At 39.4% G+C, this 15,793-nt stretch overlaps 1 protein-coding gene across 5 annotated transcripts; it reads right to left on the bottom strand.

The window, feature by feature from the left end:
• Positions 1-211: 211 nt before the first annotated feature.
• On the bottom strand, positions 212-14,503 carry LOC111251970 (leucine-rich repeat flightless-interacting protein 2-like). 5 transcript variants are annotated; one of them, XM_086977634.1, is made up of 6 exons: positions 14,143-14,503; positions 7,915-8,304; positions 5,352-5,545; positions 4,277-4,535; positions 3,966-4,123; positions 212-3,480 (listed from the first exon to the last, which is right to left on the bottom strand). In XM_086977634.1, exons 2-6 carry the CDS (start codon positions 8,113-8,115, stop codon positions 3,054-3,056), a joined length of 1,239 nt encoding a protein of 412 aa, XP_086833760.1. In that variant the 5' UTR covers positions 8,116-8,304; positions 14,143-14,503; the 3' UTR covers positions 212-3,053. The 5 variants fall into 5 exon arrangements, with proteins under 5 accessions (XP_086833760.1, XP_022664914.1, XP_086833759.1 ...); XM_022809179.1 differs by lacking the exon at positions 14,143-14,503 and adding an exon at positions 13,361-14,132; XM_086977633.1 differs by lacking the exon at positions 14,143-14,503 and adding an exon at positions 10,464-13,272.
• Between the last annotated feature and the right edge of the window lie 1,290 nt (positions 14,504-15,793).

The following is a 15,793-nucleotide window of genomic DNA, read 5'->3' as shown; positions in this document are numbered from 1 at the left end:
AACAAAGGAAGTGTAAGGAGAGGCCGAAAATGATATTTCTGAAAATTCAAAAAGTCAAGTCAGAAACGCCTTTCTTGGGAGTGTATTACAAAAAATAATTCCTATATATCTATATATATATATATATATCACTTTAAAGTTCAAATTATCAGATCACTGAATAGAGTCTCTAATTAGTTTACTTCTTCATTGCAAAGGAACACATATCGAGCACGTTTTTGACGAAAATCTTGTATATTTTCCATAAAGACTTTGTTGTTGTTGATTTTATTTAGTGTTTTTTGTTCTTATTATTACCACGTGGATCCGTTTCTGTTGATCAGTTTATTTATTATTTTAGTCTATTTCTTTATAGCAGCAATATTATTTTACACACAAAGCCATCGTTTTTATTCGTTATGTTTAACTATATATGCTCAACATCTTTCCAAGATCTTGGCTCTTATCTAGCCTTCGCTCTAATTTATTCACCTCTATAGTAACTGTCTCAGACTTTTTCCATTTCTTTCCTATGAATGTTGTCTCAATTTTCCCAAAACGCAAAAAATTGATGTTCTAATAAAAAAAAATGTTAGGTCTTTTTTTAAAAAGAAATTGTCTTGATGAACAGAAACGTCTTAGAGCTTTCCAGCTTTTCCGTAGGGTGTCGACAAGTCGACAAACGAACTACGATAAAATGAAGCGGGACGTTGCAACAAAAGATACTGCGGGAACCCAACTTGTTATCACCATCGTTTCTTTCTTTACATATGGCTTACTGAGTGACTTATTCATAGAACGTTATAGTAAAGAGGGTCGTTGAAATTTTTATTCTTTTTAGTGGCAGTTTTTTTTAAACGGAAAGCAAAAGTCCTTGTGAACACACAAATATAAAAATTGAAAAAAAAAAGTGGTAAATTTCAGCGCACATTCTAGTAGAATAATCGAGGGTCTCCCTCAAGTCAGTACCAGATAGTTTGATTTTAGCAGATGAATACTTTCTGAATTAGTCAATTTGTAATACGCAAATTAGTGTTTTCAATTAATATTATCAAGCGTAATTAAGTAGAACTATTGCAAAGTTTTGTTACTACTTCTTTTACCCGATAATAGACATGATTCAAATAGCCCCTTCTGCGCTACCCAACATATAACTAAATCAAGGCTAAGACACATTAGTTTAATTAGCTCGCAGTGTGGTTTCCATGCAACTGTTAAATTGAGTTATTAACACTGTGAGACTTTCACGCTTTGAATTCGTTATAATAATGATTTCGACTTAAAAAAAAAACTATAATTACTGTTTGCTGGAGAAGATTTTCATTAATGCAAAAACTGCGCTACCTAATACCCGTCAACAAGTCGATTGGGTGTGAATAAACCTCCTTGGGGATTTCTGCCTCTCAGCAAGATCCTTTCAGCTATTGTTTTTCCCCTTAGTCTGCAAAAACGCCTATTTCAGCAACTAAACTCGCTCATCACCTTACCAAGCAGCGTACTGGATGAACTTCAATTTTTCGCTATTTATCTTACATGGCCTCGTCCTATGGGGACCATGTTTTTGGACATGCTTATTCATTGGCTTGTATATGGATAACGGAAAAGCATATGTAGCGAATCCGCGTAAAGTATTGGCATGGTAAAATGGCAACTAAATCTCGAATACGCATATAGCATCGAACAAAATACTCCTTATTGGCCAAGCTGAAAGCAAAGCCCTGGAGTTGTTGAATAATTATCTCTACTACAAGTACATAAATTAAGAGAATTATGCTATGCAAGCACGCCGTTCTCCCGCAGCAATTACGCAGTCGTTTTCAGTAGCAACATATCTCGGGTATAACGTAAAATCACTATTGAAAGGTCGAGCATTATACCAACATATGTTGGATAGCTCATATCTATAACACTCTGGTTTTATATCCCACAATCACTGGTGTTCTTGATAATGTCTGCTCCAATAGCTATCCCATTAATAAAAAAATGAGGATTATAACGATCTCGATTTACAAAAACATTGTCTTCTATTAGGAAAAATTCCACAAACAGCAAGCAAATGATACATCCCTCGGTCCTCAACCAGAAGTAGTAACTAGAAACTGCACGTGATGTCTGTAGAACGAAACGTCCATACGACTTGCTGGACACTTTCTAGGTCGCCTGTATTTATTTCACTCGATTTCTACACCGTTCACCTTCTGTTATTGTTGTAATCTTTATCAGCGTTAACCTTATCTAATTGGGCTCCATGGTCACGCCTACCCCAGTACACAAACCCCGCATATTTGAATATAGATTGTACTGGTGAAACCTATTATTCTTATCCGCTTTTGCGTACATTTCAGCTAGAATAATGGCGTAAGTAATTTGCTGCGTAAACATGTGGGCCCTCCAATATTTCTCCGTGGGGTTGCACCTGATTGGGGTTGCACCTGATTGCACTACATCGGGACCACTCACATGGCACTCTCACAGATTCACTTGTTCTGGCTTTTGGCCTCAATATGTTGCCTATACATTGCCTCTTTGCGTTTTTCTACCAGCTAAGACGGTCAGCACAGACACATTTACAGTATGCTTGCCTAGTCTAACCAATAGAAACCGTAAAAATCCGAGCTATGCATAAAGCCCATTTCTGTAATTTAATTCGTCAACTGTCGTCTCCAATGTCGGCAATCTAGCCCTCTAGAAATTTTTCTGTGCAAAGGTGCTTTCACTATATTTATTTCATCACGAAGAATGATCGGCAATTCGGCTAGACTACATTACTGAGCCGCAGATGTGTGAGCATATAGCAATGCCGCGCTCTATGAGACTCACAAATGAACCAGCATAGCGGATTTGTGTATGCGTAGAAATTGCCATAGATGGAAATATAAAAGCTTATATTCGTTCTTGTCAACAGTTGTCACGTGTTTATGGCATACATTTGTTTCGTTCTCTCTCTCAAGTGAAAAGCTGACTATAGATAACTAAATATATACGGCCTGAATCCTTGGAACTTCGCTGCTACATTTTCGTATGTTTGGGGAAGAGGTAGAGGTTCGGGATAGAGTAAAGTGAAGGAAGACTTGTTAGATCGGCGGAGGCGAGGTGTCCCTTGCGGCCTCGCTGAGTATTTGACTGCGTGCCGTCTTTAGCTTGTCCATCCGTTTTTGCAGATGACTGTTACTCGTCTCGAGCTCATCAATTCGAGCCTGGGCTTCGCGCAGTTCGCGCAAGATTTTCCGCTTTTCCGCCTTGAGCTCCTCCTCGGCCTTTTCTGATAATTCGGCTTGACTTTTGTAGTGTTTAAGCTGTGTGTCGAGCCGCGCCGCCTGGGAGCTCAGGGTAGTTACTTCTTGCTCAGCCCGTTTCAGTCGATATTTGTAGTCCGAGACGATTTTGCTTGCCTCACGCTGGGCGTCTAAAATCGCTTGGGTATCGCGTCCACCCGCCTGTCGAGACATGTCCTCCAACCGGTGCACCCGAGCTCTTTCTTCTCGTAACTCTTCACGTAACCTGCAACATGGATTGCGCCCCATTTATGAAAAGGGATGCTTTATTAACTATGTATATTCAAGGTACTTCGATAATGTAGTAAATATCATAGATATGTATCAAGGATTTTTTGTGGTGCGGTTGATACCAAATATTGTAAGCACGGTTGGGTCATCTACTTAACTGAGGCTATCACAACAATTAAATTTCAAAGCCTCTTAAACGAATTATAATTTGACTGAGCTAGAATATAATGACTATTATATTATTAACCATAATTATTACATTACATATTTGTGTTGTATTCGAATAATGCAAGATAGTCATTCATCATTTCACAATGATTGTAATAAATGCCTAGTTCAAATCAGTTGCAATACAAGCTTATCACCAAGACTTTTTAGTCCATAGGGTTCAATTCATACCTTCAAGCTACCGCATACATAAAGGTTAACTACTAACTAAAAATGCATTTTCCAAAAAGAAATTTAAGTTTCTCAACTAACCGTGTGACTTCATCCTCCAATGATGTCTTCTCTTCAGCAAGTGACTGAAGTTTCTTCTCAAGATTTCCTTCACCCGCCGAACGTAAAACTTCAGACATGTCCTTACTCAATAACTGTAGTTGGCCTTCATCTTCGCCAACTAACACCAGGCCGTGTTCCTGTAACGTACGTTGTGACGGAAAGGCGAACAATCTCTTTAATTATCCTTCCCATTGACATGCTTTCTATATAAACTATAGAAAATTCCTAAAGTACGCTAAATCTAATCAAATGTTCGCACAGTATTAAAAAAGAGTACTTGTATAACTCACCCCTATTAGGCGGTCCCGTTCGGATATCTGGTGTTCCAGGTAACTCTTGTCCTGTTGGAGATTGTTGAAATCCCTCGTTTGCTGGTCGAAGGCCCGAATCTTATCAGCAAGTTTTTTTCTTAACTGCACCATATTCTCCATTAGCTCCTCCATATCGTCACGTAACGTTTCGACCATATAGTTGAGAGCCTGCTTCTCGGAGTCCAATTGATGACTCATTACCAACGCTTTTCGAAGTTGATCTTCTAAATCTTCTCGACTAAACGAAGACAACGTAAAGAAACACAAATTCAGTTAGAAGAAAAGGATTCTTCACGATGATGTAAATTATTTAGAATAAAGAATTTAGCTTTTCGTAAATTTGTAGTAAGAAGTTTATGTGCAGGATGAAACGCTTTCTTTCGAACCGAAAAAAATTCAGTTGTTGATTTGCACCGATGCAGAAGGTGCCCTAAGAAGCCGCATATAGTGTATAGATCAACAAACTACTTACAAACTAAACAATAGTTACTGTTGCTGCTTGTATTTCAATCTATAGCATAAGTAGTCGCTCATGCAATATTGCCACGTTTTTAGCTAAGAATTGATGTAGGGTAGAATACGAGAAGTTATGCATATGTAGTAAAATTAAAAAAAAAACTAACGCCGCTTTTACCAGCTTACACTGCGCTTCCAGAATACCATTTGTTTACAATCAGGCTAAAAATTGTATGGTATGTGCACCAGAAGGCACAAGTCATAAATACCACAGTCACAAAATAATCACATAATTTAGGCCTACTATAGATCGAGTCTACATGCGTGGAATTTGTGAAAATGCGTTACTGCGGACATTTAGCGATGTAATATAGCACCTTTGCTATGCATCATCCAAGTATTACGACGTTTTCCTACCACTCTTTCAAATAAATTTAACGATAGCGCAATTATGCGTATGCCATTACTGAGCGAACCAGTAGTGGATTATGGTGACTTCTGTGTCACCATACAATAGTCACAATAGGATAATTTGATCAAAATCGTTAATACAGTCCAAATATTCTCGTCTATATGTATGTTGTAATTATTTACTCACCTATATTCTCCGAACTCGGACTCGGCGTCACTGCTCCGTCTCGATGAAGCTGACGCAATTGAAGCCGCTCGGACATCCCGGTTTCGAGGTCGACCACTTCCACCACCCTCATCATCGGCAGCATCTAGAAGCTTCATTCGAGCGGCTCGGGCCTCCGCACGGGCTCGACGGCGGGCAGCTAAACGAGCTTCCGCCTTATATCAAAAGTATATAAGAAGATAATTACATTTACAAGTGTGTACCGTTATTGAGCTTGTAAAAGTCCTGCTAAAAAAACATTTTTTTATGAGTTTATCCTAACCTTATGTGATTATCGCGACTAGTATCATGTAGCGGCGCAATGACATAACGCGAACATTTATTGCAAAGCTAGGTTTCAAAAGCTTTATCATACGGATAAAAAATTAACAATTCCGCGACATTTAAGATAATTGAACGAGAATACGGTAGCATTGATTAACGGTGGTGTCGGATGTACAAAACTGGAAACATTTATTTGATATATCCATAGGTATTCGTGTGGTGCATATTGCATATGCCTCAATTTTAATTCCACGATATGGCTGCATTATTGTAATACAAAGGGCCAATATGAGAGTTGTTAGCCATAGTCGTAGAACCACACGGTAACGACCATTCATACTATATCCTAAGAGTTATACAGCTATAGCAAAAATCAAGGCGCCAATTTGAAACGCTTAAATGTGTACAAACAAAAACTTTAAATAAATAGAGTATCATTCATTATTTAAACAAGCTGAAACACATTCATAGTTAAACTATTGAATCTAAACTTGTTTCAATTAACCACAGCGAACACCATAAGTAGTTACCCAAGCACACGATTACACGGATTCACACCTATCACAGCCATATATAGTTTACCTAATCGATGAACTCACACATGCCAGTTATTTATATTTAACAGAGTTTAGTGGGGTGACATTAAGTTAGATTGTTACTGTCACACTATTTAATATCCATTAGAATTCAATATACACCTGTTCGAACAAGTACCGCCGCTCTGTCAAACTCCTATCCAACAAAATACAAAATGCTTTATTTAATCTCACATTTTATCAACCATAGACAAAACTCCAGCCAAAACACGTATGCGCCCTCAAACCACGGCGCTCCGACACCTAAATTTCTATTTCAGTTACAACCCAGAACCCAGAGGCTTGATGCATCCACAGCGACATTACACTACCTGACGCTGCCCTGAGCACGCGTGTTTCCTGCTCCGTGAAGCAGCGCCTCTTCTGCTTCCTTTTTGTTTACAAACTGTTATGGAATTACAAGAAATGCGTTGTAAGCTCAACTGAACTGAACTCTATACTGGCTCATGTCAGCGGCCTTTCAATAGAGCTTTTATACCTCTGTGAACCCGTGCATGTGAGTCGGGAGCTTTACGACAGGTCAAATGACACTCTCTACACGGGTCGAAGCTACACTATACGACTACCGTTAGAATTTGTCATACAGATCGTAGTGAGTGAGCGCAGTCAACGATACTAGAGACATCGAGAGAGGTGTGTCGCCGAAGACTCTGTTTATACAGAGCCCACAGTAACCGACTGTAAATGAACTATCTAGTGACACAATTTATACAAGTTTGCCCAACAATGTTGGCCTCCTGAGTTAGTTCGTTCGGCTGAGGGCTAATGAGATATCACCGATGATCTCTGAATGGAAGCGTGGCGGTGTGGTTTTTCGATAATCAAGATCGAGTTGGCCGTAAAAAACAAAGGTTGTTTTGCAATGTGTTAAAAAGAACAACACTAAGTAAGACTAAAGAGTACAAAACCTATGAGATGAACTAGTGCTATTTTGAGTCCGGCAACGAAAGAAGCAAAGGAAAAAACGATTCTATATAAAGATTACGAGTGGCTTCTTATAGTGAGTACAACGCCAGTTGTACGCATCTGTTATTGTTTCTTTCTGCTATGGAACAGTCTTGTTTAGTTTAGATAATAATTTTTGTGATAGTGCAGTGGGTAACGTGTTTGCCTGTTAAACTTAGGAGCGCATGATGGCTTCGTTGCGTAACAAGAATAAGCCGTTTGAAGCGCTGCTTAAGGGCAGTCCCAACCGCCACATTAAATGGTAAAATAACAGCAATTTAAGGTGACTGCCCTTTGACGATAGAACAGAATCGTACAGAAATGGAACAGGTACGCGTAACGACCAATAGTTGCGTGATTTTTTAGTGACTGCAACGATTTACCAATCTTTGGTTACACTTTGTGCTCGGTAATACAAACGGAAGCGAATACGTCAAAGAACAAAAAACCTTGTTATAGAGATTCTTAAAAGAACTAATGCTCCGCCGAAGGGCAGATATTCATATCTTTTGTATAGCAATGCTCAGAGCGTAACGCAACCCAGTCCGATCACTTTACAAATTCTCGCTGTAACAGGCATGTGGTTGCTGGACATCAGTGACCTTATTAATACGAGTGTCAATCAAAGAACAATCATCTCAAATGACTAAGACCAACCAGGTTAAGTTTTTTTAGCCACTCTGTATCACTGAGAATCTTAACTCTCATATCATTCTCACCTCTCGGACATTCTGATCGATCTGATGTTGTTCCGGAGCAAAGGCTGGTAGGCCGGTCCCTCCACCACCCCTTCCGCCACCTACGGAGCCAGTACCTAGAGTAGTATTGTTTCCACCAGCATAGCCTCCATTCATCATGGGGCTCACTGCGGACGTCCTCCGACGCTGCGTAGGCGTCGTACTTCCTCCATCCATTGTCATCGTTCTTGCTGTTGCTGTTGGACCGACGTTTGTCGAAGCTCGTGTTCGTTCGCTGCCGGTAACGCCACTGGCACCGCGCGTCGGAGACAAACTAGATCCTGCGCCCCTTCCCAAGATCGCTCCGACGCCGCCGGATGCTCGCGCCCCTCTAAGCGCTGCCGCCGACGCTGACGATCCAGAGGTAGCACTCTGCAATTAAAGCCAGCACGAAGGAAAACGTTTGCAAATCGTCGAAATGGATTAAGATTGGTATACATGTATACAAAGTATTATCAGTTGTAGCCACAATATACTGTAAAATGCATGAGCAGCAAATAGCACAGATTAGAGCGTCAAAGAAGAGACTGCGATCACACATTGATGATAATTTCTCTAATATACGGCAATGGATTAAGCGTAAATAACAGCCGATCTAATTAATAATAATAATAATAATAACCATTATTATTAGAATTACACATTATACATTATTAGATTTATAGTGAATGTCTGCTTGTTTTCTTGTCTATTTGTTGTTACAGGTTGCATCCCTAGCGGTCCGTAAGCGTTCCCTGATCATAATCATTATTATGGTTATTATCAAATTAATAATATCAATGAAATCGCTTGTATTTTAGAGCTATTGTTGATTTTTAGGAAGCTAACGACTTACTGAGTCGTGTTAGGCGGCGTAATTATTCCGAACAGACGTACAGCTATACAATCTTATGACACACATAAAACAGACACGTCTACTGATTATTAGAGATAAGCCGTCAACCAAAGGACACTAGCATCCAAATCGACTGCCTTGGTGGATGTGGTAAATTTAATCCCACAGTACAGATATAACTTTTTTTAATTAGTCATATGGCGTTAATCCACCTATATGCATCTACAATATAACAATAGAACATAATTTCCAAGTTCTAATAATTGCAAAATGTATCTCAGCAGAATTTTTAATAAAGTCAAATATATGAGTGAATTGACCAGAGAAACAGAAAATAGAGAAATACGTGATCACTATCACAAACATCACAGGTACATTAGATTTTACCCGCGGAAGTTGCGCGGAATTCTGAACAATTTCCCTAGAAAATTTCAATACAATCTTTTGCAATAATAATACATTAAATACTAGTAAATAATAGTAATACAATAAACACACAAATAAATACACTAAATACTAGTTCGTATGAAATTAATATCTAGAAAACACTTCAAGAAAAATTCTAAACTTTTCCAAAGCAGAGATATTTAGGTTTAATCGATGAAACACCGCGTGGTACTATTTACCTAGATGGATTTTCCGGACAATATCGCCCGAACAAGTTCATTAAATTCCCAGTTTTTATATCGAAGTAAACTTTAAGTTTCCAATAATATCCGTTGTGCGTGTCAGCGTTACAAAACACAACATAATGTTTTTTTGATGAATAGATTTTTTCTGGTAAAGTGCGTGCTACTTTAGGCAATTTGACGGTCGTTCAATGTAGTAGCTGTTACGTCTACTGCTAAATAATTTTTTTGATTCTGATCACCCTCATCATTTCGTTATGGTTTGCTCGGATGGAAACGAGGTAACTGCATTAAAGTCCGTAGGAACGCAATAAAGTTTCCACAGAGCTGAATATAACTGTAATAATAAAGAAAACAATACCGCGTAACGTTACAATTATCACAATATTAATTATCATATGACTAATTGAGGCACCAGAAATAAGACTTAATTTCTTCTAATAATCATATATAATAATAATAGCATGGCAAACTACTGTCGAGTATATTATTTTAATTCTATAGTGTCATCTCAACGTCTAAATGAGGTTAATTTGTGGTATAAGAAAACGAAACAGATTTGCAACATATGTAAACGATACATCAGTAAATGTAGAACGAGATCGCTATGCTTTGCAAAATTGATGTTTGATTTAAGAGACGAGCACAGAAAATCTTCGTTACGATGATATGTAGTCCACTCAATAAGAAAAATTATATTACTAATTATAATTATCACGATCAAGACGAAAGAACTCGCGCAACTTCTATCAATCCAAAAGACTTTTTTAGACCATCATAAGCACACACTACGAATTTCTGAGATATGAACTCATCAAATTCCCTCATCGGGCGGCTGCTTACGGCACTTACGTAGTACCACTTTACAGGGAAAAAAGTTTAAACGATACCCAAAAGAAACTATTTAATTCAATAACCAAAAGTAGCGTTCTTTAGCGCTTTTTTGCTGTTACCACCACTACTTCCGTAGCGACAGTAACAGCGAAAACAGTTTCTTTATGAAATTGTTTCGCGCTGGGTAATCCATAGAAGCAGCCCCGCTTCTACGTTTACTCGCAATACTCAACCATATGGTTTGTTGACCATAAAAAGGAAAGACGTGATGTAGCCTTGCTCGTTCATTTTTCGCCGACTGACGGCTTGTCTACGCCAATATTGCGGGTCTCGCCCATAGCAGTGATGCAGTTAGCGGTCAAAACAACACACAACGCGCTTCGTTTGCACAGTATGCGATATACAGCGCAATTTTTAACAGTTGCTTATTCGCGCCTTTTTTTCGAAATTTCATTCTGCTTGACACCGATCTTTGCAAGCGACTCGCCCGCATACATGAGTACGAGCCACGTCAGTGACCAAGGCACAGGGAGGAACCAAATGTGCGCCCGGAACACACTGAGAACAATAACGCTGACCAACTGGCTCACTGATACGGCTAATATCGCTACTATCGTTATTCTAACCCACAGTAGCTCTTATATATACAAAAAATTTTTTTCTAACGTTAACGTATCCGGTAATGAGATTTTAACTATGGGTTAGCCATCCTGGTCACGGCTGACCAAAGGACCCGCATGCTTCCACGCGACTGAATGTTGTTCTATAAATCTTCAGAAAAGGCCGTATCCATCCGCCCACAGCGTCTCGCTAGTTATCACTGCCTACCTTCCCCCACTTTTCCTTTATTACTGTCGCGTTTTCTCGCGCACATCTGTACTAGCTCTGTTGTGGTAATTTCTAATGACAAACAGAGCTTTGCGCGGTGACTGTCATGCCGCTGTTGCTCTAGCTATCGCTTCGAAATTTCGCTTCGCCAGGTGTCGTAGAACGCTAACCAGCGGGCGACAGTTATGATCCAGATGGGCAAAGAATTGGCTGGAAGCCTCGTCGCGAGTTCATTGTCAGTGTTGTTCGTTGTTATTGCCGTTGTCGTCGTCGTCAAGAGCCTTAGTGCCTGCTTAGTCAGCTGATCAAAGGTGGCAAGTAATGCTGGTGCTATATGTAAAAAAGTTGATACTGTCTGTCTATCGACAAAAATCAGTTGCAAGGTCGTTCTGCTATTGGATGCCTGTCTTGTTTCAGCGTCGTCCCATAGAAACTAAAAGAAGCGCCGCACAAAAGAAAATCGATAGAACTATGTCGACGTCGATAACTACGCACTGCGATATCTTACAGTCGACAGGAACGGTGGTTCTAAGTAAGCTTGAACGTTTCAGGCTCAGACTGGTGACGGAGGTGATGATCACCAAACGCCAACCAAGATTCAGTGACACTTCGGGCCTGCTCAGGTCCATACTGTTTTCATACACTATTATAGGCAGTAGCATGGCAATAGAACGAAGCCCGGCACCTAAGTCCCACTGCAACGGTACCGGTCAAGACGAACGGCGATGTGATCGCTGGTTTGAACAATTCATGCACGTGCATGGTTTTACTACCAGGTGAAACCCTGGCAGTGTTGTAGTAGGGTATGTTACCGGCGAACATTTTTCACCAGTAAAGGTTCACATGTGCCAACACTCTGTCACCCTTCCGTTTGTTTACTTACCAACAGCGACTATAGCCTGGAAGTGAAGGGAATCTTTTTAGTAGAAGGAAAAGCAGAGACAAGAAACGGCTCTCTATCGGCGTGTCGCCCTGTCCCAGGCGATTTGGCCCCCTGATTTAACGCTACGACTTGCCATTACCGAGTAACGACTAAATTGTGTGTAAATAGCGGTTGAGTCAGTAAGATGTAATACAGTACTGGTTCCGTGGAAACAGTGCGTATACGGTCAACCGATGCGGGAAAATGCTACAGCGGCGGGTGCCAACAACAGCGTTATCATTTTGAAGAAGTAGGAACAATGGGCAAAAAAAATAGTTGCAAGCATTAAGTCAGCTAAAATTTGATTAAACGTTCGTTTTTGTCTCAAGATCAATTTGCTGCACTGTTTTCTTTTATACTAAAGAATATAATAAAGTAGACGGGTTTTAGAAAAAATTGTAGAATTAGCGCATTTTGAAAAGGCTTGACCAACTGGTTTATAAAAAGGCAGTTGGCGTGTGGGAGTTCTAAGCCGACAATAGAATTTAAAGATGCTCTCGTGGTCGGGGAAGATTAGAGTATGCTTAAAAAAGCTTTTTTCTAATAGAGATTCCGGTAGCGCTCGCAATAACTAAGCAGAGTAATTCTCCGACGAAATAACTAGAAGAGATTAGATGACTAACCTGACGTCATCTGTTAGGCGCAGTTGTCTTCTAGATTTCATATGCAATATTTTTACAAAGTGGCATTTGTTTGCTGACAGTTTTTGTAGCAAAAACTTCGCAATTATAGCTCTGCTGGGGGCTGCAGGTCTTAGGTTCGATTCTCTACTAATATCAAAATTCAGCGAAATTTACAGTTTATATTCAGTCGCTGCGGGCAAAATTTATGAAATATGGCAACGCATATACTATGCGCAAATCATTTTAGATTTTCCAGAAGCACGGATTCTCACATTAAATAAAAGAAACTCTCTGTTACAAACATACACAGCTGACATGCATAAGCAAACAATTTTTGTTCGTATCCAATACAAGACGGATAAGATCTATCGGGCGCGTCGAGTGAAGACATTCCACTTAAGATATAACATAGCTAATTTGATGTTGTTACTTTATCGTCGATTAAGAACTTCCGTAAAAAAAATGATGTAATAATCAATTTTCGTTACTATCGTCGTTATTGTTAGAATATGTTGTTAGTAATAGCATCTCTGTGCGAGGCATTTTTTTAAAGCTTGCGTAAACGAATCTAAACGTTAAGTGGGTTGCCGAAGCTTTTCATCTACATGTATTACCATCTTCTAAGTGACCTAATGGGTTATATTGCGAATAACTCACAAAGTCTTTTCTAATTAATGCACCAAGTGAGTGCCAAACTGCAAACAAAAGCTTTAGATGTAGCATAGAAACGACACGCGCTGTTGACTTTTGTAAATACCTTCTTCATTTCGAACGTAGAGTGTCGCAGAATGACTAACTAGACAATTTTCCGAACCGGGTGGGTACACCAGTTGAAACCCGTCGAGTCGCTGTGATCTGATTGTTCGATCAGAGCGAATCTTGCCGGTAAAGTTGCCGGAAAATGGTCTGTTAACAAGCAGTTTGCACTTAAATCGAGATGGATGTTCCGTCTGCCGAATCACTGTTTGCTACCCCACCTATTGTATAATACACTAGACAGTGGACCCTTGTTTTCTTTTCTTGACCCTGCATATGATCCTGTTTTAGCGAAAATCCATTGCATCGCTAGGTATTTACTTCTTATTTCATAATCGCTTACTGAACGGTTTGCTGACTAACTTATTTGCCCACTGCTTGGGCTGTCAGGTAATGAGTTACTGCTGCTTGTATCGATTGCTTTTCTTTTTGTATATTTATCTAATCTGCTGCGAGGTAAATCGAGAACAAATTCGTTTGCGAACGCTTCACTATGGCGAGTATAGCTGATCGACTCTTTTGGAGCTGACAGTTGCTCTCCAGAGTCGCGCACTCCTCTTTCCTGTTTGGACAGCACTGCAAGTAATGATTTAACGTCGTATCTGTAACTACAGTGTTCCTAACGTTGCATTGATGTTGAGGTGGCGCGATCGTCACATTTTCCGGTAATATCGCCGCCTCGCCAATATCCTTCAATTCCTTGAAATATAATTAATTTTATTGGCGTCCCACTCCTTCTGGTAAGGGTTGCTGACGTGACTGATGCCGAAGCCGTGAACTCACCTGTCACTCGCGGCAGTTTTTCTCCGGTAAGCAAAAGAGCACTAAAAAAATGCACACGATCAAACCCGCTAGCTCACATGCACACACACTCCGTCGCATTTAGTGGTGCTAAATTCCGAATTTGGTGACGATGGCCTACTTGCTCGACGAATGACACAATCTGATGAGCGTTTTTCAGTTTATTCACCCCTCATATACCTACAATCACGAGCAAATATTTTTTGGTGCTGCTGGGCATCTATCCACTCCTATTGCCATTTTTCGACCAGGTGCTGCCATTATGGATGAATATAGACCGTCGTCCGCATCATACAAAACATAATGGAAATCCAAACAGAAGAGAAGGACATGGTGCGGTGCCGTGCGGAGGCATCACTCGGCGATATCAACCACTGGGAGGCCTTTAGCGGATAGGCGGGCGGGCGAAGACCTGGGATAGATGCAGATACGCTCCACCCCGATGGCTATTAGATCTGTCAACGAAGTCCATTTGTTTCTATGGCAAGCACGTCTTTTTTGTCGCGATGAATGTGTTATGTTCTACAGGGTCGAATAGTGTGGCTCAAAACCGTGTCTAAAACTGAGATGCGAAACAAAGCTAAATGTTTAACAGGTAGCAGACCTATTTTTCAATCGCCACCTAATTAGCTACCAAATCAGAAATTCAGAAAGACGCAATTTGAAAATAGACAAGGAAATACTAAACTGAAGAAGCTATGGAAAGTTTAATTCAAAGATTTCCGCATTATTAGTGAAATGAGTGGTTAGGCTATATAGCTAGATTTAAATGTTGAGCCGAATCCACCAAAACGATTCTAACGAAGAAAGAACGAAAGAAAAATTAAATTGTTATCACCTATACAAATCAATGTAATTTATGGGTACCAAACGAAATGTAAACATAAAAATAATGTTATCATATAAACCGATATAATATTTTATAGTAAATACATGTATAAAAACAAATTAAATAATTAAATACAATATGAGGCATCGAATTTGTATGGAAGTAAACTGCAAATCGAATACAAATGAAATTATATTTTTTGACTATAATAAAAAAGATGGACACATTAAAATTAATTCAGCGACGTAATATATACTTGGGAAAATCCGGATATATATAAAATGTTTGATGTGCCTAAATACTCCTGTAGCATTGATAACGAAAATTTAAAGGCTATGAAAATATTAAATAAATAAGTACACCTCAGTGAACACGATAAGACTAACGTAAAAATCATCTCTATTAAAGCAAATGCCAGAGAATGTTTTTTTCAATCATAAAATAAAATTCTACAAAATTTAATGAAATTCGACAGGAAGGTCACTATAACCAAATGGGTTTGCTACCGCGTTCGTAGCTAAAAATAAAGCTAGTTAAGACCATTGTTCTAACGCCGCTTACTTTTTCGTAACCTATTACAACGCCACCTGCGAGCCTTGCCTTGGGCTCGTTTCGTTATAAAACACTTTTTGTTTGACTTGTTTAGAAGTACAAGGCTAATGATATTCATAATTGGGACAACATCAAGTAACGGTTAGTTCTTCCCTAATAGATATAACCTAATGGGAATTCGCACAAACATAGCGCTTCATGCAACGCTTGTGTAGTTTACGTGTTCACACAACACAATTTTCACTATACATA

This window comes from Varroa destructor, unplaced genomic scaffold (genome assembly GCF_002443255.2).
Source record: "Varroa destructor unplaced genomic scaffold, Vdes_3.0 BEIS01000001.1, whole genome shotgun sequence".
Taxonomy (NCBI): domain Eukaryota; kingdom Metazoa; phylum Arthropoda; class Arachnida; order Mesostigmata; family Varroidae; genus Varroa; species Varroa destructor.
The sequence above is the reverse complement of the archived record's forward strand: the minus strand, read 5'-3'. Positions and strand labels throughout refer to the sequence as shown.